The sequence below is a fragment of the Pan paniscus genome, chromosome 7 (genome assembly GCF_029289425.2).
Source record: "Pan paniscus chromosome 7, NHGRI_mPanPan1-v2.0_pri, whole genome shotgun sequence".
Lineage (NCBI taxonomy): Eukaryota > Metazoa > Chordata > Mammalia > Primates > Hominidae > Pan > Pan paniscus.
Window position 1 is genome coordinate 118,285,609 of NC_073256.2, and position 24,524 is coordinate 118,310,132.

At 43.4% G+C, this 24,524-nt stretch overlaps 1 protein-coding gene across 4 annotated transcripts in view; it reads right to left on the minus strand.

Annotated features, from left to right (window-relative positions):
• Positions 1-24,247, minus strand: part of YWHAZ (tyrosine 3-monooxygenase/tryptophan 5-monooxygenase activation protein zeta) — a 39,140-nt gene extending 14,893 nt beyond the window's left edge. The window contains exons 1-3 of one of the 4 annotated variants that reach the window (XM_055116803.3): positions 19,722-24,247; positions 19,303-19,510; positions 15,028-15,332 (exon numbers count right to left, since the gene is read on the minus strand). In XM_055116803.3, the coding sequence (XP_054972778.3) occupies positions 15,028-15,332; positions 19,303-19,510; positions 19,722-19,919 (711 nt within the window). In that variant the 5' untranslated portion in view covers positions 19,920-24,247. Of the gene's footprint in view, positions 1-15,027; positions 15,333-16,836; positions 16,983-18,358; positions 18,390-19,302; positions 19,511-19,721 lie in introns of those variants that run through there. The other 3 variants (XM_008975183.5, XM_057303068.2, XM_008975184.6) reach the window with 3 other exon arrangements.
• Positions 24,248-24,524: the final 277 nt, after the last annotated feature.

The following is a 24,524-nucleotide window of genomic DNA, read 5'->3' on the forward strand; positions in this document are numbered from 1 at the left end:
AATTATTCAAAGCTATTCAGCTTCATCTACATTGTCTGTACAGATAGTGTGTAGTGTAGAGCTTTTTAACTGAAGAGAAAAAAGGGAAATATCCTAATTTCTGTCAATAAAGGACTAACGGCCAGGTGTGGTGGCTTATATCTTTAATCACAATCACTTTGGAAGGCTGAGCTGGGAGGATTGCTGGAGGCCAGGAGTTAGTGACCAGCCTAAGCAATATAGCAAGACCCCATCTCTACTAAAAATAATTTAAAAACTTAGCCTAGTGTGGCCAGGCGTGGTGGCTAACGCCTGTAATCCCAGCACTTTGGGAGGCCGAGGTGGGCGGATCACTTGAGGTCAGGAGTTCAAAACCAGCTTGGCCATCATGTTGAAACCCCATCTCTACTAAAAATACAAAAAATGAGGTGGGCATGGTGGTGCACACCTGTAATCCCAGCTACTTGGCAGGCTTGAGGCAGGAGACTCACTTGAACCCTGGAGGCGGAGGTTGCAGTGAGCTGAGATCGTGCCAAAGCACTCCAGCCTGGGCAACAAAGCTAGACTCTTGTCTCAAAAAAAAAAAAAAAAAAAAAAAGCCTAGTGTAGTGTGCACTTGCACTCCCAGCTACTCCAAAGGCTGAGATGGGAGGATCACTTGAGCACAGGATGTCATGGCTGCAGTGAGTGCACCACTGCACTCCAGCATGGGGGACAGAGGGAGACCCTATCTTTTTTTTTTTTTTTAAAGGGGGGTCTGGCTAAGTAAGTTGCTACATACCCAAATAATAGAATACTATACAGACATTAAGAGTGAGGAGGTACGGGCTGGTTGTGGTGGCTCACGCCTGTAATCCCACACTTTAGGAGGCCAAGGTGGGTGGATCACCTGAGGTCAGGAGTTCGAGACCAGCCTGGCTAACATGGCGAAACTCCGTCTCTACTAAAAATACAAAAATTAGCTGGGTGTGGTGGCAGGCGCCTGTAATCCCAGCTACTCAGGAGACTGAGACAGAAGAATCACTTGAACCCAGGAGGCAGAGGTTGTGCCATCTGCACTCCAACCTGGGCGATAGGGCGAGACTGTCTCCAAAAAAACAAAAGAGTAAGGAGGTACCTGTCAAAATGAAACATAAGATATACATCAAAGTGTGTAGTTTTGTACAATTTACAAAACTAAGTATATGATCCTTATTCTTCAAGGACAGAATTGTTTACTTTGCACATAAATTCCCAGGATACACAAAGAACTAACAGAGATTACCTCCAAGAAGGCAGGATGAGGTTACAGCAGCTTTATTTTTTCCTTCTACATGCTATGCTCTTAACACCTAAATTCTTAGGAGCAAGTACAATTTAAAATAAAGATTACCAGCCTGGGTGACACCCCGTCTCTACTGGGAAAAAAAAAAAAATTGGATGTGGTGGCACACGACTGTAATCCCAGCTACTCGGGAGGCTGAGCCAGGAGAATTGCTTGAATGAACCCAGGAGGCAGAGGTTGCAGTGAGCCGAGATTGTGCCACTGCACTCCAATGAGTTAGACTCCATCTCAAATAAAACAAACAATTATGGTTTTGCACCTTTAACTTTTCACACACATATACACTCTTAACCTACTCATAGGCTCTATTAAAGGCACGTTCTACACATTTTAAGCACTCAAAAATATTAAACTCCCTGACTGAATAATATACGCATAACTGTAATAGCTTCATTTAAATAAAACATTTTAAAACTATCTTGGAGGATATTTTAATAGCTCAACATCCTAAAAACTATTTTTCAGAAAGTCTTCATCATCAAGAGTGTATTACCTTACCAAATTCCTAAATAGTTAAGACAAAACCTGATAGAAATTGAGGTTGACACTACATTCAATAATGAATATTCTGCTGTAAGAGACAAAACAATGTTCTACTTCTCTGAAAACCTAAGAGATTGCTCATTTAAAATATGTGAGTGCTGAACTAAACACATATATTCAGAAACAGCAGCAAAGGGGCAGGCTAAGCACCTCCTAATATGGATAAGCTCCAGGTTTCTATGTAATGAACAAAGAAGAACCTAAGAAAAATCCTGCAGAGAGAACTGGAAGAGAGTGTGAGGTTGCAAGGCAGAGTAAACTTGTTAAGAAGTCAAGGGTCCTAGATTATGGTACTAATTCTACTAACTAAGAGGCAAGACAGGCATTTCAAATACAAAACTATGACCAGCCTCCTCCTCACCTTAATCTTCTTGTGTTTCACTACAGCATTAATTTCAAAATCTCCCTTCCAATGCCAGGAAATCTCCTCTAACATAATGAATTTCCCACCCCACCACTATCCCTTACATTTCTTTAAATTCAAGATCACTTTTTTTCTTAAAAAGTAATCAGAGATTTTATAAACTAAGGGTCCTTAGACCAAACCCCAAAATTATGAACAAGAACTCAATCATTAAGTATTTGTACATTCACCTCAGCCCTGAAGAATAGCCAACCTGCCACTATACACTCAAACCACCGTGCTATGTGCTGAGATTTGGGCTTGCCAACTAGAACACAAGAAGCCAACTAATGAAAATAAATTCGAAAAAAAATTACAAGTTACAGAGCTGGGATCCTATTTTCCCCTTTGAAGAAGCAACCTATTCAGTATAAACAGAGGCAGCTTATTTAAAAAGCACTTTGGCAAAATAATTTAGTTTGTTACCTTTGACAAAGTAATCATAATCTTAAGGCATATACCTTAAAAAAGATTCAATGGGTATTTTGCACCATGGGGTGTGTTTTCAGAAGTCCTAACAGCATAATGCACTATCTAAATATAATTGGTTAAGTAATAGGACAACACCACACGCCTCCTAATATAATGCACTGAGGAGGACACCATATCACTTCCAGGAGTTCTCACCAAAAACTGGCAACCTAAATTTAATCATGAAGAATCACCAGACAGGCCGGGCACGGTGGCTCACTCCTTGGGAGGCTAAGGCGGCCAAATCACTTGAGGTCAGGAGTTTGAGATCAGCCTGGCCAACATGGTGAAACCCCACCTCTACTAAAAACACAAAAATTAGCCAGGCATGGTGGTGGGTGCCTGTAATTCCAGCTACTGGGGAGGCTGAGGCAGGTGAATTGCTTGAACCCAGGAGGCAGAGGTTGCAAAGCGAGCCAGGATAGCTCGCCACTGAAGTCCAGCCTGGGGGACAGAGTGAGACTCCATCTCAAAACAAACAAACAAACAAACAAAAAGGATCACCAGACAAATCGAAACTGAGAGACATTCTACAAAATAACCAGCCAGTACTCTTGAAAAAAGTTCCAAAATCATTAGAGGCAAAGACTAAAACAAGACTGATCCACATTAAAGGAGAGTAAGGAGACATATAAGCAAAATGCAAAGTGTAATTCTGGATGGAATTCTGGAGCAGAAATAGGAAATTACAGTAAAACAATTTGCTAAATTTAATTAAGATTATAGGTTACATAATAGTTTATCATTTACTTTAATCATTTTCCTGATTTTAATAATTATACTGTAGTTATTAACATGTGGACAATCTGGCAAAATACATGAAAAACTCTTCATATTTTTCCAACCTCTTTCTAAATCTGAAATTATTTCAAAATGAAAAGTTAATACATTTTAAAGAAGTCCCTTTTAATTGTCTTTATTTCTGAAAGATACCCTTTTTCATACCCTTTTTATGCTTTTTTTTTTCAAATTTCCTTATGTGGCTGATACTACTTTTGTATTTAACACAGAAATGGTACAAAAACAATGATACATTTGTAAAGAAAAATATGTGGGGTGGAGAGAAAGTTCTCATCTTGTCTTAAAACAGTATTTCACCAACTGGTCCTAATATTAAATTTAATTCGCACAAAGATAATTAGACATCGAGTGTCATTAGCAAATAGCAAATCCCCCCAGAATATCAAAGCAAAACAATCAACCTCTAATGAGACATTTATGAATTGAAATTTGCGAATACAGCTGGGCTAACTTTGACATGACCTCACCAAATATGTGAGTGGGAGAAAGATCAAGCCTCCATAACCCATTCTTCTGTTTTAGATTGTACTGTCATGGCTCTCTTCCAAAACAACAAACGAAGAGAGAGACATTAGCACACAGACATGCCTGCTTTCATACAAAGCATACACACACCAGAAGTTAAAAGGTTGAGGTAGCAAGTAACTGAGGCATAAGAGCCCTCAAAAGTGATTCTCAATAAGTACAGCACCCTAAATATAGTCTGAAACAAAAATCGGCCGGGTGCAGTGACTCATGCCGGTAATCCCAGCACTTTGGGAGGCCGAGGCAGGCGGATGACCTGAGATCAGGAGTTCGAGACCAGCCTGACCAACATGGAGAAACCCCATCTCTACTAAAAATACAGAATTAGCTGGGCGTGGTGGCGCATGCCTGTAATCCCAGCTATCCAGGAAGCTGAGGCGGGAGAATCACTTGAACCGGGGAGGCAGAGGTTGCGGTGAGCCAAGATCATGCCATTGTACTCCAGCCTGGGCAACAAGAGTCAAACTCCATCTCAAACAACTAAAAAACCCCACTGTTTTCAATAAAATTAAAGCCATTTATTTTGTTATTCTGACAACTCCTCATCGCCCCCTACAAACCCAGTATCTTGATAGCAGATTAAATGTCATGTTTCAATCTACAATAAGGTGATACTACATTAAGGGACTACAAATATTAATGCTTACTGTATTGACCTCATGTAAATAGCTGAACCCCTGAGCTGCAGTGTCTTGATCTGTTAAAATAAAAAGGCTAGATCAGATGTCCCTTCAACCCTAAAATTCAATGACTCAATGAAATTTCTGTATACTTAAACATATTTCTACAAATCTATAAATTATGTAAAACTCCCAGTTTATATTATTCAATTTAAAAACTCACAAAAATACCCCACAAATGTCATTTTAATAACATCCTCATTAATAGATTTAATTCCAACTCTTCAGCATAGTGTAGTTCAAATTTCTGGTCTTGTATAATTCTCTTATGCAGAGATAATTTTCCTATAATTTTTATTCTGTAGAGACACTGGGCCTTGTATAAATCCTAGATCTCTTAAAATTTTAAAAAGAAATCATGCAAGAAGCCCATAATCTGTCACACATTAGGGGCCCATAGATTTGGAAATTAATCTCTTACTCCCCCTTGTGGCCGGAGTGGCTTCCATTCTTTGATTTGCAATTTCCTCACTTGCTTTCAACCAACCAATTAGAAAAGTGCTCCACCAGAAATGCTAATGATTAGGAGGTGTCAAGAACTAATTTATTAAGTCTTTTAGACACTTTGACTTTAAATTATTACCTTTCTATGCAATGTGGCCTAACAGAATAAGATTTTAAGCTGTGAACATATGTTCTATAAATAAGGTCATCTATAAGCAGGCTTGTGCCTCATCACTTAACGCATTTTCCATTAATAGATGGCAAATCTGCACTTTTAATCAACAAGAAATCTAGCAAAGCAAAAGTATATTATCCCTGATGTTCAAGAACTGTTAAAGCCAGCCTAAAACTTTATTAAATATAATTCCTGTTAAAAGAGGAGCTGCTCCCTGATATTTACCCCAAAACAAAAGATACCTACACTAAACAATGATAGAAAGCCCCATCTGTTCTGTTCTAAAACTTTTTTTTTTTAATCAACTGGGTGAAAGGGCTAGCAGGAAGTGAGAATAAAAACTGCCAAATTAGATCAGGTTCAGAGAATTGTCTCCCTCCGAATCATGAATGCTAGCAAAATAATCCTAGAAGGAATCAGTGTTTTAAGAACATCTAAGGCTGGGCACGGTGGCTCACACCTGTAATCAATCCCACTTTGAGAGGCCGAGGCGGGTGGATCATCTGAGGTCAGGAGTTCAAGACCAGCCTTACCAACATGGAGAAACCCCGTCTCTACCAAAATACAAAAATCAGCTGGGCGTGGTGGTGCATGCCTGTAATCCCAGCTACTCAGGAGGCCGAGGCAGGAGAATCGCTTGAACCCAGGAGACGGAGGATGTGGTGAGCCAAGATCACGCCATTGCACTCCAGCCTGGGCAACAAGAGTGAAACTCCATCTCAAAAAAAATAAAAATAAAAAAAGGAACATCTGAAAACAAATTTTGAAATGTTGTTCCTAAAGATTAAAAGTGAAATACTAGGCCAGGTGCAGTGGCTCATGCCTGTAATCTCAGCACTTTGGGAGGCCGAGGCAGGCGGATCACGAGGTTAGGAGATCGAGACCAACCTGGCTAACCCGGTGAAACCCCGTCTCTACTAAAAAATACAAAAGAATTAGCCAGGCGTGGTGGCGGCCACCTGTTGTCCCAGCTACTAGGGAGGCTGAGACAGGAGAATGGTGTGAACCTGGGAGGCGGAGCTTGCAGTGAGCTGAGATCGCGCCACTGCACTCCAGCCTGGGAGACAGAGCGAGACTCCGTGCCACTGCACTCCAGCCTGGGGGACAGAGCGAGACTCCGTCTCAAAAAAAAAAAAAAAAAAAAAAGTGAAACACTAGCAAGTATCAAAAAGAACTTATATCAAAAAGAACTTAATGAGTAGTTAAGTATAATCTTAAAAATTATTGACACTCACTGAAGGCGTTCCTCTTCTCCCCTCCCCCAGGATCTAGGCCTGCGCTGAAGTTTCTCACAAACCAAGGCCCAATTTACCAGTATTTCCCTCACGATGCTTTTTGTTGGTGGTGGTGGTGGTAGTTAAAACGCCTCATTTTTCATAGGGCTTTTTAGCTTGTAAGTGGCACGCTATGTATTATGGATAAACTACATGGGGGACTATATTTTATCAGCCCCTTTTTAAAAAAGGCTAAAGACCAGCTTTTCTATGTTCAATGAATTTGCAGTACTTTTCCCTCTTTGACTTGTATTATTTGTGCACGTCTATTTCCCTCTCCAGACTGAAGAGCAGGGGCTTTTACATTTATTTTTGTAATAGCACAGGGCTTATAAAATAGCAAGTTGTCAAATATTAAATAAAAAATTTCAGCTTTCTAAAGTTCTCTTAAATTTAATCCAAAATTTATAAATCAAACCACAGTAAAGTGATATCACAGAGGTACAAAAGGTAAAGCAGTGTATTTGCTATTTAACACCACCACAGGGGTGTGTTAATTCAACAATTTCCCCAAAACATCCTAGAGGTAGATAGTATTATTCCCATTTTGAAGATGTGGAAACAGAGTCACAGACAAATGCGGTAAAACTTGCCCCAAATCACACAATGAATCAAAAATTCAAAAAGTCTGCATGGCTCATGCTAAGTTTTATCACCTCTCTTAAAGTAAGGTAGTATACACTTTAGTATCCTTTATTTTTAGAAATGTTACACAGGGATATGCTTAAAGTTTTATCTCTGCTCCAATTAAAGAAAAAGAGCCTGATGCTAGTCCTCCACTAGATGGCAACAATCAAAGGGCAACTGGGAAGGAAAAGTCATTACTCTTACAAAAAGCAGATTGCTTGAGTTGTCTTATTTCCAAACATCTTCCAAACACAATGCTAAAGGACTCATCAAATTGTTGAATTGAGAACTTGCCTGTTCTAGGCAAGAACTACAGCTTGCCTATATAATACTACCTTCAACTGTCAATTCCACAGAATCACATTTTAAGTAGGTATTTTGCATAATATTTTCATCAAGTGTCTCTTGGTTGAATGTGGTCCAAGTATGTCATTCTAAACTGGACAATGTTTATTACGTTTAAGGAGCAAAAAAAATTATAAGCTGAGTGTTCATAAGTCTTGGATCAACAAATAGGTCTGTCTCAGAAAAGCGTTTGTAATTAATCACTTAGATGAGAAACATTCCGCATACCAGTGGGTTCCTTGGTATAACGCTAATTTTTAAAAACTCTAGATCCCAAAAATTGTTTGCAAGTTAGAAATTAACTGCCACTAAAAAACATTTCTAGGCCGGGTATGGTGGCTCACGACTGTAATCCCAGCACTTTGGGAGGCCGGGGTGGGTGGATCACCTGAGGTCAGGAGTTCAAGACCAGCCCGGCCAACATGGCGAAACCCCGTCTCTACTAAAAATACAAAAATTAGCCAGGCATGGTGGTGGGCGCCTGTAGTCCCAGCTACCTGGGAGGCTGAGGAGGGAGAATCGCTTGAACCCGGAAGGTGGAGGCTGCAGTGAGGCGAGATTGTGCCACTGCACTCCAGCCTGGACGACAAGGTGAGACTGCTGTCTCAGAAAAAAACAAAACAAAAAACGACAAAAAAACAAAAAACATCTGTAACTTCCCAACTCATTAAACGATTAAAATAAAATACTAATACAACAAAAATTGGGCAGTCCCTGCAAATTTAATGCAATAATCCTTCTTAGATTTTAAAATTCAACACATGCATACAGGCCAACCCATTAAGCAAATCTTATGTTGGTCTGCTTAACTTTATAGATTAATACTTGGCTGAAACTATCCTTATATTCTTTTACCTGTTGTTACCACTGTAAGCACATTTTTATTTGGGGGAGAAAGGAAGGCTCACAACAAATCCTGTCAAAAGAAATCCACAAGAGCTTACATGCTGAAACTTTTTAATAACGTATCCAATGTAAACAAAAGGGCAGGTGTCACACAAAATGATCTTACTGATATCAAGTCAGCTATATTCATCCACATGGCTTTGGTGCCTGAATGGCAATAGAAAAAAAAACTAGTGAAATCTGCCAATATGTAAAACTCTATCCTACACTACACTACTACTTCTATCACATTATACCTTACCAGAAAACAAAACTAAATCAATGACAACTGCTATTGCACAGTAACTTTCACATATACAAGCTTTTCATAATTAAAGGGAATTACTGACTAGAGAACAAGTGAATGATCGGTTACATAGAAATACACATAATAAAAAAGAGAGAACTGCTGATATGGTGGCCAAGCACACCGTTCTTCCCACACCAAAATTTACATTTGTGCCATCTAAATATCAAAGCATATACTCCTTCAGTGTACTTTACAAATACACAAATGTTTTCAAGGAGAAAAGAACAGAGCCAATCTTCTGATGCTGAAAGACAGATAATCAAGATTAAAATAAGTCCTAAATCGAGTAATGAAGCAGAAACCCTCAGGCCATAAAGATGGTAATTAGCAACCGTTTGTATCAGGGATAGTGAGACGACCAAACTAAAGCTAAAAGCCTCTTGCAGGTAATTCTGGCAAGGATAAAGCAAATAGATGGAATGAAATCAGCATTTTAGAAAGATTAGAATAAGAAATACATGCAACATAGAACTGAAAAAGGAAAAGTAACAAGTCCAAGTGAATGACCACAAGCAGCAGTAAAAAGATGTTTATAATTTAGCTTTTGTCCGTTAAAAGCACATCAAGTTTATCCATACAGTATCATTTTCCTATTTGGCAATGTGCACTTTTCTGAGTATAATCCTGGGAACTATACAATTCAGCGTGAATGTAAAGGATAGGGAACCAATGATATGGGAAACATCAACAGCTTGTAATCTGAAAATTAAGTCAAAGTTGAGTCCAACATGTCGTGTGATTAAGTCTAGAAAACATGCTAAAATTGGGTAGTTATAAAGAACAGGCAGTTTCAAAAGGAAAAGGAATGCTGGCTTTGAGTATATTGAAACTGACAGCAGTTCTAAGTCCCCTAAAACCTTGAGCGGTGTTTATTCTCTATGTGGAACTGTCAAGAGTAAAGCAAAAGCTATGGGAACTAGGATGAAATCACAATAGGGAACCAGGAATTCTACAAAAAATTCTAAGAAACTTATTAGAATTTCAATAAACTATATGCTAACTTTTAAAACTTACTTGATATCAGAACACCTGTCATTCTGACTTAAAAATTCTCACACACACATTCAATATAAATATGCCAAGAGTAACTTATTTTGGAATCAAAAATTTGAGAAATTAATCCAAAAGTCCAATGACATTTAATTCAGTATTATCAAGACAGAGCTAGTTTCCCTTCCCATCAAACAGCAAAGGCCTCTACACCTTTCCATTCCCTTTCCTTTATTTTCATCATTTCCACTTCATATACCTCAGACTTTTTGTATTTGTACAAAATATGTCATTGGGTGTGGCACTTTACATTAAAAAAAACTGAACTTTTATTACCAAAGACACTGTCCAGGCCGGGCGCGGTGGCTCACGCCTGTAATCCCAGCACTTTGGGAGGCCGAGGCAGGTGGATCACGAGGTCAGGAGACCAAGACCATCTTGGCTAACACGGTGAAACCCCATCTCTACTAAAAATACAATACAATTAGCTGGGTGTGGTGGCGGGCACCTGTAGTCCCAGCTACTCGGGAGGCTGAGGCAGGAGAATGGCGTGAGCCCGGGAGGCAGAGCTTGCAGTGAGCCGAGATCGTTCCATTGCACTCCAGCCTAGGCGACAGAGCAAGACTCCGTCTCAAAAAAAAAAAAAAAAAAAAAAAGAAAAAAAGAAAAAAAAGACACTGTCCAATTTTTTCCTTCCTGAGACCACAGAACTGGAATTATTTATACTTTGAAACATACCAAAACCATGAAGACATGTAAATATACAGTATATCTTAATAAAATAAAATAGTAACAATAGATATAACCCTACAGAGTTCTTTGGAGAAGCCCTTATTCCAATGAGCTGTCTAGTGATTTTCATCTTAAAAACTAACTCTACATAGCAGTTTTTAAAGCCCAAGGCACGTAATAATATATTCAGACTAAAACGGACCCAAAAAGGTGCTTGCTTTCTTATTTCTGTTTAATGGTAGTTCTGTGGGCTGGAGATGAAAATCAGTGACCCATAACCACAACTTAAAATTGCCCTGAGCAAATAAAAACGTAGAGCAGCAATAAAATAGAACTCAGTCAAATTAACAGAATCACTATTAAGATTACTCAACTGCAGTTGCCAACTGTTATAAATGTTAGACACACAATTTTACACTGCTTCCTCTCGGAGACCTCCTATAAAGTCATTCTCTGCCTACAGCAGTGGATTTTAAATTTTAAAATGAAACCTTTGAAAATTTGATGGTTGGCATGGACCTTCTGCCCCAGAAAAATACACAATTTTAAAGGCTTCTTCAATCTTCGAAATTCCATTCATGGACTGTAAGTTAAGAGACCCCTGCACTATTATACGCAGGCTCACACTTTTAAATAGAACTGAAAAGCTAAGATAAACAGGACACAGAAGGTAGTCAAGGTGCTTTACCTGACTCTCATTCCCCACAACCCTGTGGGATGAGTATTATTCCTATTTAATTGAGCTTAGTTCTCAGAGGGACTGAGTGATTTCCTCAGGCCATGCATCTATTAAATGGTAAAACTAGTTTGACTCAGTATCTTGAGCTCCATTATTCACCTGACATACTTCTTTGAGTTTGAAAGAGGCTTCCTAGACTGTATTTCCTTGGTATTCATTTCATCATGTGCAAGATAAAAACTACCCAATTTTTGGCTGCCATCTTTCAGGTTTAAAAAGGTACTAGTGTTGAGTCCCTCTCCAACTACCAAGAGAGCTTTTGTCTAAGCATCTGCCAGGAAAGGCAGATTGCATTAGTTCACATATTGCAGTTTGAAATTAACACGTGGAAGAGAAGAACCCCAAGTTCTTTTACATAATGAAAAGTCCACATTGTGAAGAGCATGCCAGTGACCACTTCCCACCATAATGCTCTATTTACTCTTGTAATATGCAACATGGTCCAAGCTCTTTGCTTATTAAATGGTTATACAATAGATAAATACATATAACCAGAATGGGTTACTTAAAGAGCTCTTCAGAAAAACTCAGAACTTTGGAGATTAGCTGCTTTTTGTAGGAAGAAAGTTTATTTTCATAGCTATTATAAAATAGGTGCTCAATATAAAAAATCTGGTTATCACTAATGCCACAAGCCAATACTATTATTTCTGCAAAGGCACACCTGCTTATTTTTCTCAAATTAAAAAATATATATATCAAAGTCCAGAAAAGGCTGGAGTAATAAAAAATTATAATTGATTTTTTATCATGTAAGATCTTAAAAATATAATTTAAAATATTTTTACTAATCATTAATAATGATTCAAAAACTTTTTCTAGTAGAAATATCAGTTCTGCTACATTTTATTCTTCCATTTCACAGAAAGGGCAGAAGGAATTTTATGCAATATGTTTCCAGAGTCGATGTGACCTATTTGAAAAAGATGGTAGGAAAAAGAAGCCTATTATCGGTAAATATCAAATTTTCCCAAGCAGAAAAAGAAAAAGCTAGGGAAATTTTGCAGTGCTGCTGACCTAATTCTATGCTCTTTCTCAAAAGAAGCCTTTCTGCTTGTTTAACAAATATTTGAGCATCTACTACACGTTGAGTATGCAAAGATCACTAAGTCTTACTCCTGAAAAGACCAAGGCTGGAAGCAAAAGCTTGTTTAGAATTCTCTTCAAAGCCATTTGTATAGTAAAGAAATTAAACTCTCATTTATCCAAACTTTCAAAGTGTAAATACCATTAAAACTTTTTGGGAAGCCAGTGCTATTCTGGAGGGTAACGATGTGGGTAGGGACCAGAATGAACTTCCTTAATAATCATAACAAGAAGAAACTATTTATATTAAGAGATTATCTTGTTATCCTCATCTACTGGTTCTATGCAAACAAATTTTCTTGATAAGGAAACTAAAGGGAAGCATAGTCAAAACTGCTACAAGTTGGGCTGGACGTGGTGGCTCACTCCTGTAATCCCAGCACTTTGGGAGGCCAAGGCGAGTGGATCACCTGAGGTCAAGAGTTAGACCTGACCTGGTCACCAGCCTGGCCCACAAGGTGAAACCCCATCTTTACTAAAAGTACAAAAATTAGCTGGGCGTGGTGGTGCACGCCCAGTAATCCCAGCTACTCGGGAGGTCAAGGCAGAAGAATTGCTTGAACACGGGAGGCAGAAGTTGCAGTGAGCTGAGATGGTGCCATTGCACTCCAGCCTGGGTGACAAGAGCAAAACTCAGTCTCAAAACAAACAAACAAACAAACAAACACAAAAAACAAACCTGCTACAAGTCTTTTCCTTGGAAAAGACTCACAATGACAGGAACTTTTATACTTTGTATATGGAAAACATGCACATACCTACCTGGTATTGCAAATAAGCGTGTTAGTAAAAGGTAAATGTTACATTCCTTTTTATTCCTAAAATTGACTTTTGTCTTAAGGGAAATGTTAATGTGTAACACACCCTTTGAAGCCAAAATAAAAACTTTTCGATCAGGTGTAATAATTGGGAAAAACACTCCAGACTGAACAAAACTGAATTACACATACACAGATATTAGTAAGGTGAGCAAAAAAAACAAAAAACAAAAAAAAAAAACAAAAAAAAAAACCAATACATTTTTTATTATAGAAAAAAAAAAAATCACATTTTCAAAATTTAAATATTTGGCCGGGCGTGGTGGCTCAAGCCTGTAATCCCAGCACTTTGGGAGGCTGAGGCGGGCGGATCACGAGGTCAGGAGATCGAGACCATCCTGGCTAACATGGTGAAACCCCGTCTCTACTAAAAATACAAAAAAATTAGCCGGGCGCAGTGGCAGGCGCCTGTAGTCTCAGCTATTCGGGAGGCTGAGGCAGGAGAATGGCGTGAACCCGGGAGGCGGAGCTTACAGTGAGCCAAGATCGCGCCACTGCACTCCAGCCTGGGCAACAGAGCGAGACTCCGTCTCAAAAAAAAAAAAAAAACAAAAAACAAAATTTAAATATTCTTATTACCTTAGCAAAATCACAAAATAGACATTTGTCACTTGGCCTCAATAAAAGCAAGATATTCCTTTTTTCAACTTAGATACAAATAATAGCTATCATTCTAAAGGTTTCAATAAGCAAAGAACAAAAAAATGCCCCAAGACAGATGCCTCATTGAGTTTGTGACTGTGAACCCAAATAAGCATGTTTAAAAAATCACTATTCTTTAAAAAGACAGTGTCAAGTAAATATCATTTGAGAAAATTACAGTTTAGGAACTGATGCTATTCCATTAGTAAATACAAATGTAAAGAAATGATAGTATCATCACAACTTTAACAAAAACCCCAAACCCACAACCACATCAGACATTATCCTATTGCTCATTATAGCACTTCTTCCATAAACAAGGTTCATATAGTAAGTAACAAACCTGGATTTCCATACTGAGTTCCAGATTCAGTAATCTGTCCAGAAAAATCGAGATGCTGCCCCTCTTTGTATATCAGAGCCCTTCCATACTGGTTAAGTGTAACCATTTAGTAAAACCACTTTAAATATTATTCCAAAAACTGCCAGCTTGGTTGGATTCTCTACTGGTTTATCCTCAAATTTAAACTATTCTTGATCAAAAAGCCCTACTTTATATGACAGATTAAAATTAACCAAAATGTAGTTTAATTCTTTTAAGCGCAGTGCTTCAACACAGTAAGTACTGAATACTTAAAATACTCGATTCAAACTGGAAAATCAAGCTTGAGTTGTTCATAACCTTTCATCATGGTTGTGAGTGTTCAAAATTTACCTTCAAGAATTCAATGCAGGAAGAGGTTTCATAGTTGTGACGCCAGAGTTTTCTGCATGGTTGACTCATTACATTAACATTATAGCGGCTAATCCTGAGAAGAGTACTATTTCTACAATGAGTATCCTATTACATCTCTCTTACCTAAAGTATGTAAAATTCCTTTATCCACAGATGTACATTTAAGATAACCAGCTATAGAGCTACTACAAATATTCTAACCATAAGTAAAACAGTAACACAATTAGTTTATCTTTTCAATTAATATAAAATACAATACTAAAGTCTGTTATTTTTAACAAAACTGAACTGTTTCATAATCATTGTTGCAATTATTTTACATACACGTATCTATAATTGTCTTAACATCTTTTTAGTCATGACACCATGAAGACTTTTAAATTTGGAACACACAATGTTTAGAAGGAAAAGAAAAACCAAACAAAAAGTTAAGAGTAATGTAACTGATACTCATAGGGACCCTACAGTATAATGAAGCCAGACTGAATTGATTCTCACCAGTACATCATTGCAGATATCTCTTAGCTCCGTCTCAATTTTCTCTCTGTATTCTCGAGCCATCTGCTGTTTTTTCTCAGCACCTTCCGTCTTTTGTTCAATACTTGAGACGACCCTCCAAGATGACCTACGGGCTCCTACAACATTTTTATAAGCAACTGAGAGAAGATTCCTCTCCTCATTGGATAATTCAGCTCCTTGCTCAGTTACAGACTTCATGCAGGCTGCCATGTCATCATATCGCTCAGCCTGCTCGGCCAGTTTGGCCTTCTGAACCAGCTCATTTTTATCCATGACTGGATGTTCTGCAGGGGGGAAAAAAAGAGTATTTAAAATTTTTCCCATCAAAATAAACAGACTCAAAATTATACCCGTGGTAAATGAGTTTTTTAAACCTGAAACCTAACTGCCTGTGAAAGACTGTTCACATGAGGAATTAAAATGCAGCCTCACAAAAGGATAGTCAAAAAAGGGAAAAAAATTTAGCATACTGAGCATCAGAGGTAAACTTACAGCCATTAACACATCAGTGTAGCAAAACTAAAATTTGTTCAGAAGACCCAAATTTCACATGTCAAAATTACTTCCAAAAGCTGCCTCAAAAACTACCCCTAATCTTACCTGACCAAAATCTCAACTCATTTCCAATACCACTAAGTGATCCAAAATTAAGCAGCTTTTCTTCCTTTAGTAAAAGCATTGTTTACAGAGAACATCTGGATTTCTATCATATTTCCAGAATCATAATTCATATCAGTTTAATGTAACTCACGTCTTTTTACTTTCATAATACTCTTGTCAAGAGTGATTACATTTTAGCTTTAGTGTTACCCCTACCCCAAACCTACTAGATCTCTGCAACAATTGCCAGCCAATAATAGCATAACAATTTGGGGGGGAATGACCAACTGTTTGTTTTCAGATATTTTGAGTATAAATCCACCACAAAGGATCAATATCTGACCCTAATGTCTCAACTCTTTATCTTGTTATATGTCCACATGCTTTAAAAATATCCGCAAGTCATGACACTTCAACTCTTACTGTGAGTACTAGAATATATCACATTGGAAGTACTTAATTTACAAGTGTTTCCAATGTCATCGCTCCAGTTGAAATGCAGAAGTGCTGCATTTTGCTTCTAGCCATCATAATGTAATTGGATGTTACCACTCAAGCTGTCCTATACCATGACTACCCATCTAATTCTCTTTCCCTCGCATTTTAGTTTCCTGGACCTTTTCAATTTACCTCAGCTACATTTTTCTGGAAAGACACCCTTTTGCAAGTTGCCAAACAGCACAAAGATACTAATCCACACAGTGACACCACAGAATAAATGACTTCAGAGGAAAATACACACCCTGAATGAAGTGCACTTTTAAATTAGAAGGTGAACAGAAGAGTCCACCTTGGCAGCTGACTCCCGAATATTAATCATCTTTTACCTTCCCAGGGAAATCCCACAATATTTTTTTGACCAAATGAGAGAACAGGTCGCCACATTTTAAACAAATAATTAGCCACTTTGGATGCAAGGTACTGGCTCAATACGTAAACTATTTAACCTTTATGACGGCATCATTTTCGTCAGGTCTCTAAATTACTAATTTTTCCCTTAGGATCTCAGAAACGCTCTCTGGTTATTTCTGCTTCTAACGAAAAATGATTTAAGCCAGTACAAAGGATTCTCTCCCCAATCACTTCGGTACAAGAGGAAGTGGATAAGGTTTCTCACACAGTAACGAGTGCTCCAAGGCCTCGCCTCTACACTGCGGGCAGGACTCACCGCACCCATTTAACCCTTACCTGACTTGAGACGTCGGTTACTGTGAAACGAAAACGGGCAGACCCGGACTTTAAAGTGCAAATTCTCCGGTCCGCGTATCGCAACCACCCCCCTCCAGGCTCCGCCCAAGTCGGAGCCACGGCTCAAGTCCCCGACTCTCCTCCTTTGTCATGGCGGATCTGTGTCAGGGAGCCCAACCTACTGCAGAGTGTTAATTCCTCCCCCCGACCGGAGCCAGAGGGAGGAGCAGTCCGCGCCCCCGCCCAAGCCGTGGGGGCGGGGGGGGAGCGAAGCCGCCCGACCCCGGGGCAGAGACGCCACAGCAGCCCGCAGAAGCGGAACCACTACCAGCCCCGCCGCGGACACACCCCGCTCTCCCACCCAGCGCCTTCCCCGCCGCCGATCAGCGCCGGTGACCGTGTACAGCGTCTCTAAGGGACCGACAGCTGCAGGTGGGGGAGGGGACGAGAGCCACACCCAGCCGAGCGGGCCACCAGCGGCTATGCTCAGGCTCACCCGCCCCCAAAGCAGGATATGCGTCCCCAAACCGAGCGCAGGAACCCTCCAGTTCTAGTCCATCACGCAAGGCAGCCGACTGCGGGCTCCCCACCCTGTTCTCTACCCCGACCTGGACTTGCAGCCCCCGTCCACACCTCCCCCTCCCGTTCACAAGAAGCAAAAAAAGTCAGACCCATCCCCCACCCCCACCAGGAAAATTCAAGTCCTTCCTCCCACCGCGGAGCCCAGGAAATTCAGCTCTAGGTCCCAGGCGAGCCCCACCCCAAAACCTCACCCCGCAGTGGACTCCCCTCCCGCCGGCGCGCGGCCTCGCCCCGGTCTACCTGGCGGGCGCCGCCGCGCCAGGCCTGGGCTCCGGCCCGCTCTCAGCCAGGCCTTTCCCTCGCGCCTGGGTCCCCGAGGCCCCCGGCCCCTCCCCGCCGCGCCACCGCCTCCCGGGGTGGGGGAGGGCCGGGTCCCGCCGCCGCAGCGCCCAGCGCGGAGGCTGCGCGAGGGGGAGGGAAAGGAGGGGGCGGCCGAGGGAGAGGGGAGGGGGCGGCCTCACCTGCGCCACTGCGATGCCCGCCGCCGCCGCCGCCGCCGCCGAGTCATTATCTCGGGCGGAAGCGAGAAGGGCGGCGAGGGAGGGGGTGGAAGCCCGCAGAGACAAGGGTGGGGATGGATCGCGGCCGGCGGCGCCCCGGCCATGCCTCGTTCACCTTCGGGAGCCGGCGACAGGGAGATCCCCAGGGATCTCGCGTGTGGGCGCCCTACCCACTCCCGGGGGCAGGACGGGGGAGCGAGCACCGATCGGCGCCCGGGCGTCGATGCGGAAGCAAGGAGCCGGAGGCGGCCGCTAGCCGCCCGCCCGAGCCCAGCGGAAGAGGAGCCGCCGCCCGTGTCCGCTGAGGAGACTCCGCCTCAGCCCGGCGCCGCCACCGCGGGGCGAGTGGGGATGAGGGGACGGAGCGAGGACGGCTCCCACGCGTTCGGAAGGCTGGCCTGGGACAGGAAGCGAGGCGCGGCGGCGGCCGGGTTCCTCACCTGTGTCCGGAGTGGGTGGTGGCGGCGGACGGACAGGGGCTCAGCAGTCTCTGGGCGGCGGCGGCAGCAGCGGCGAGGCTGAGACTCTGTCCCTGGATCTCGCTGCTCACAGGCTACAGCCGCTCCGCAGACACGGGGTTTCCTCCAATCACCAGCCCCGGCAGCAGGGGCACCACACGCACGATGACGTCAAACGCTGCTATGGCAACCGTTGATTGGTGCCCACAGCGATCGGGGCCCCGCGCAATCGCCGCTCCCCGGCGCTCGTCCTGCCCGCCCGCGCTGGAGGGCGAGCGGAGGCGCGCGCGTCCTCGCCCGCAGCCGCCACTCCTCCCACCCCGCTCGGCTTCCAGCTCCTCTACGCTTGTCCCGAGTGCACCTAGGGCAGGAGGCTGCTTTTTTCCTTTTCCTCCCCAACGCAAATCCCCCACTCCTCGCCTTCCCTTTGGGTCCCCAACGCCCTCTCTCTCCCTCTCCCCTGCAGCCTCTGCCGGCCCACTCTTCGTCTCAGCCGGCGGGAAGGCGTTCTCTCCCTACCCCCACCTTAGCTTTCGCTCAGCCCGTCTGCGCTTGCCCCAGTCACTCCCTCTGGAAGGGGCTCCCGTTCAGCAACATCCGGGACCTTTCACATCCCCCCACCCCCTCCCCGAGGCCCGGCCCGGCCCGCCCCGCCCCGCCCTCCGTGCTTCGCGGTAGTAACTGCCCTAGGGCCGTCCCCGGGCAGGATGACAAGGGTGGCTCGGCGGCTCCGGCATTGTGATCAGGACTTGCGGGGTGGGGGCCCCGGGGTGGGGGCCCCGGGGCGGGGGCAGGGCGCGGTCGCACGGCAAGGGAGTGTTGTGTGTGGTGCGCTCCCCCCGCCCCGCCCGCCGCTCCCCTTCCCCGGCTGGGCCGACCGGGGCGCGCGGCCCCTCTCGGCCTCCCTCCCGCCGCCGCGGCTTTACCTGCTGGCTCGGGGGAAGCGGTCCTAGACCTTTTATGGCTCGGAAACGGGAGTGAGGCGTCCAGCCCCTGAGTGTGGCTGAGTGATGGGGAGGCGTTCCAATCGAGAGCGCGGGATCTGCGCTCGGTGACTGCGCGAGGGGACAATGGGTGGGCGCCGAGGTGGGGGCGAGGTGGGCCGGGCCGGGCGGAGCCGGCAGGAGGTGAGGCCTGGAAGGAGGCGCGGCCGCTTTAGGGAAGCCAGAGTTCCGAGGGGAAAGGACAGCCTTCTCCGGCGGAGGGCTGGAGCTGGTCCTGGCAGCCTTGACCCGGAGACAGGCAGTCAGGCGTGACCGCACGGACCCGTTTCTCGTAGGCTAGGTTTTCCTACCCAAATAAAGCTTTCACGTGAAGACCTCATACTGCACATGACGATCATTACCTTTTTATCTCCTAGAAGCAAAGTTTGAGGGACGTCGTAGTCCCCAGGGTTCCAGCTGGCGGTGGGAGTGGGCCACAGGCCGGGTGATGAGCCGGGACGGGAGCCCGGAAGAAGGGGAAGGAGAAAGGCGGAAATTGCAGGTGCCTGAACCGGTAGGGCCTCCGCCCAGTTGACTTCAGGAAGTTCAGAGAGAAACATTCACAGTGTGAATGATCTCTGCCCCTTCCCTCTTTAAATGTGTTCGGGCTAAGAAAAGATTAGTGCTTGGATGACCTGCAAAACCACTTGCAACAGCCATGGAGAGTGTACGGTTAGCAATGAGAAAGCTTGGAACTCTTCATTTTACTCTTGTGTAAACCTCCCATTGATTCTTCCAACGTATCTTTATTGAGCTGACCAGAGCCTCCGTTTAGCCTCATGTTCTCTACAGAATTTAGTTTCTCAGTAGTAGACACGAAATGATTGAGTCCTCGCTCTTCCAGTACATTGTCTTTCCTACATAATACAGTGGACCACAAGGCTGCTCTACAAATTACTTTTTGCCTGACATGACAGCTGGCATTTAGATAGTACAGACCAGAAAGAGGGTTTCCAGTGACCAGTTATATTTTAGTGGGTTTTTTTGTTGTTGCTTTTCACAAGTTGCCAAATCACAGACTCATGGTAGGTTAAATGGATAAACAAATTGGAGTTTTATTTCTGAGATGTTAGGGTCAACTAGCTTTGACTCCCAAGTAAATTCTTTTAGGGCGTGACTCACTTAAAATGAGTAATATTTCAAAAGCTATTTTTTTACAGTTTTTTCCAGTTTTGTAGTAGGCACCAGAAATTTGACAGAGGATACTAAGTTAAACGTTTTTTTAAAATGGAAATTGATGTTTCTTTAATGTCTCAAATATATGTCTATGTAGAGTATATGCCTTTTGTTTTAGAGGAAGTTAAGGGGTTTTTCTGTATAAATGTGGATTTACTTCAGGAAACAGCTAAGTTAGGCTTTTGCCTCATGCTTTAATAGCAAGGCATTTTTTAGTGCAACAATAGGCACTGTTAGGTTTTACATACTCAAGTCAATGTGTCTGCACAATAAAGATATAATGAAGCTGCAAGAAAGGAACGGGATGTTATGAAAGCCCTGAGGAAAAGATCTTTTAAGAAATAAGGAATAACCTGTGGCATACAGAGCAGAATAAATAGAACCTATGAACCCTGGGAACGTTGCTGGAGACTTTCACTAATACCCTGACCTGTATTTTCTTCAATGCGCAACTCTTACCTCACTCAAGTTGGTTAACCTCTATGTGCTTTGATAGCCACGACAATAAAATACTGGCAACAAAAACACTTAACTCATCAGGTGATGCTGAGGATTAAACGAATATACACATACATATATTTCTTAGAGTAACCTAGCTATTATTCATTTGTAAATGGATATATCTGATTGATATCTCTAGTGTTCAAAGGATTGTAAAGATAAAATGAAACTATTTTCTTTTTGATTTTTAGGAAACTTCAGTAGCAGAAAGAAACCATATTTTTAAAGTATCTTTTAGAAGTAGAAATGCCTATTTGTGTTTCTTAGTGCTGAGACATGAGTGATGAGGGTGAATATTGATTCATTCCTCTATAGGGGACTGCAATGATCTCTTCAGAGCTATACTTCAATATGTAATGCTATACATTAAAATGAGAAAAAGCCCAGGCACAGTGGTTCACTCTCATTATCTCAGCACTTTGGGAGGCAGGCAGATAGCTTGAGTCCACGGGTTCAAGACCAGCCTGGGCAACATGGCAAGACCCCTTCTCTACAAAAAATACAAAAAGTAGCTGGACATGGTGGCATGTGCCTGCGGTCCCAGCTACTGGGGAGGCTGAGGTGGGAGGATCATTTGAGCCCGGAAGGTAGAGGCTGCAGTTAGCTGTGATTGTGTCACTACACTACAGCCTGGGCAACAAAGCGAGACCCTGTCTCAAAAATGAAACACTAAAATGGGAAAAGAGTTTAAGTGAATTAGCACAAGTCCATCCCTCCAATTGGGAAAACATCTCCAAGGATGGACTCTATTGATGATGTGGCAGTTATATGATATTTTAAGTGTAATCACAATTCTGTCAGGCTATAATTTCACTTCACTGTGTTTTATTTGGAGAAATCCAACATATTGCAGAAGGTTTTGCAGCAGAACAGGGACTAAATCTTGGTTTGTCATTCAGAACTGTGTGACCTTAGGTTTCTGAATTGGACATACCAATTTCTAATCCCATTATAATGGTTGTTGCAATGATTTCATGAGAAAGTAAGGTAAGGGCTACCTACATGTAGTACACCAGATCATGTATATCTGTTGTTGAAATAATCTGCAGTTAGTAGCAGAGACAAGCTAGCTATTCACCAAACCGATTTTTCTCCTCTTGCTGCCCCAGTTGGACTCCATTGCCCATTCTCCTTTGCAATTACATGTGGCCATGTTACTGAGTGCTGGCTAATGGGGTATGACCGCAGGCATGTGCTCCACTTGCAGGCCTGGCCCATAAAAATCTCCCTGTTTGAATGTTCATTCCATTCCTGTTTTTCCGGCTGAATGGAGAGGATTCCCAGGCCTTAGAGGCAGTGAGGTCATAAAATGAAGACAGCCTGGGTCCCTGGAAGCCTATGAAAGCCTGCCCCAATCATTTTGGAGTTTACTGAGGGATAACTTCTATTTTAGGCCGCCGCAATTGAGAGTTTATCTGTTAAAACAGCTAGCACTATAATGTCCGTGAAAGTAATTGGCAAATCTAAAAGATGGGAAAGATTTTTTTTTAAATGAAAGAAAAGGGGAGGAAAAATGAGAGTAAGGAAAGGGAAACTGAGCTTTTGATAAAAGGCAGTTGAAAGAAATACAGGCCAAGTGCAGTGGCTCACGCTTGTAATCCCAGGTCTGTGGGAGGGTGAGGTGGATGGATCACTTGAGCCCAGGAGTTGGAGATCAGCCTGGGCAACATGGTGAAACCCCGTCAATACAAAAAATACACCAAATTAGCTGGGTGTATGTGCCTGTAAATCCAGCTACTTGGGGGGCTGAGGCAGGAGGATCGATCACTTGAGCCTCGGAGGTTGAGGCTGTGGTGAGCTGTGATTGCACCACTGCACTCCAGCCTGGGTGACAGACTGACACCATCTCAAAAAGAAAAAATAAGAAAAATATAAGTATTCTCAACTATTCTGTTGACTTCTAGAATTGTGTCCAGCATGGGTCGGTTCTTGGTCTCACTGACTTAAAAGAATGAAGCCACGGACTCTCTCGGTGAGTGTTACAGTTCTTAAAGGCGGCACATTTGGAGTTGTTCATTCTGATGTTCGGAGTTTCCTCCTTTTGGTGGGTTCCTGGCCTCGCTAGCTTCAGGAGTGAAGCTGCAGACCTTCCCGGTGTTACAGCTCATAAATGCAGCATGGACCGAAGGACTGAGCAATAGCAAGATTTATTGCAAAAACCAAAAGAGCAAAGCTTCCACAGCGCCAAAGAGGACCCAAGGGGATTTCCACTGTGGTCTTGGGCAGACCTGCTTTTATTCTCTTATCTGGCCCCACCCACATCCTGCTGATTGGTCCATTTTACAGAGAGCCAATTGGTCTGTTTTACAGAGAGCTGATTGGTCTGTTTTGACAATGTGCTGATTGGTGCGTTTGCAATCCCTGAGCTAGACACAAACGTTCTCCACCTCCCCACTAGATTAGCTAGATACAGAGTGTCCACTGGTGCATTCGCAAACCCTGAGCTAGACACAGGGTGCTGATTGGTGTGTATACAAACCTTGAGCTAGATACAGAGTGCCGATTGGTGTATTTACAATCCCTTAGCTAGACGTAAAGATTCTCCAAGTCCCCACCAGACTCAGGAGCCCAGCTGGCTTCACCCAGTAGATCCTGCACGGATACACCTGCACTCAGTCCTTGGGCGGTCGATGGGACTGGGCGCCATGGAGCAGGGAGTGGCGCTCCGTGGGGCGGGGGAGGCTCAGGCATGGCGGGCTGCAGGTGCCAAGTCCTGCCCTGCCGGGAGGCAGCTAAGGCCCAGCAAGAAATCGAGCACAGCCGCTGCTGGCCCAGGTGCTAAGCCACTCACTGCCCAGGGCTTGCACGCCGGCCGGCTGCGCCAAGTGCGGGCCCGCCGAGCCCACTCCCACCCGGAACTTGCGGTGGCCCACAAGCGTGCGTGCAGCCCCAGTTCCCGCCTGCGCCTCTCCCTCCACACCTCCCCTCAAGCTGAGGGAGCTGACTCCGGCCTCGGCCAGCCCAGGAAGGGGCTCCCACAGTGCAGCGGCAGGCTGAAGGGCTCCTCAAGCGCAGCCAGAGTGGGCGCCAAGGCCAGGGAGGCACTGAGAGGGAGCGAGGGCTGTGAGGGCTGCCAGCACACTGTCACCTCTCAGAATGACCTTAGAAAAGTAATATTTCCTCACTTAATTCTAAATACATTTAATAGTCTCACTACTTACTTTACTTTTTACTTTATTTGATACCATCTTCTACTATGTTAGCCTTGTTTTTCTTAAAAAAAAAAAAAAAAGTGTTTTAAACCCATACCTATTAACTTGATTCCTACATTGCAGACTCTAGCCCTGTGTTCTATGGTATTTTGGTGACAGACTGGGTTTTTTTGAATCCTGCTTTTAAAAAACAAGAAAGCCATGCTGTGGGAGGATCGCTTGAGCCCGGGAGTTCTGGGCTATTGTGTGCTATGCCAACTGGGTGTCTGCACTACGTTTAGCATCAACATGACGACCTCCTGGGAGCGGAGGAACTCCAGGTTGCCTAAGGAGGAG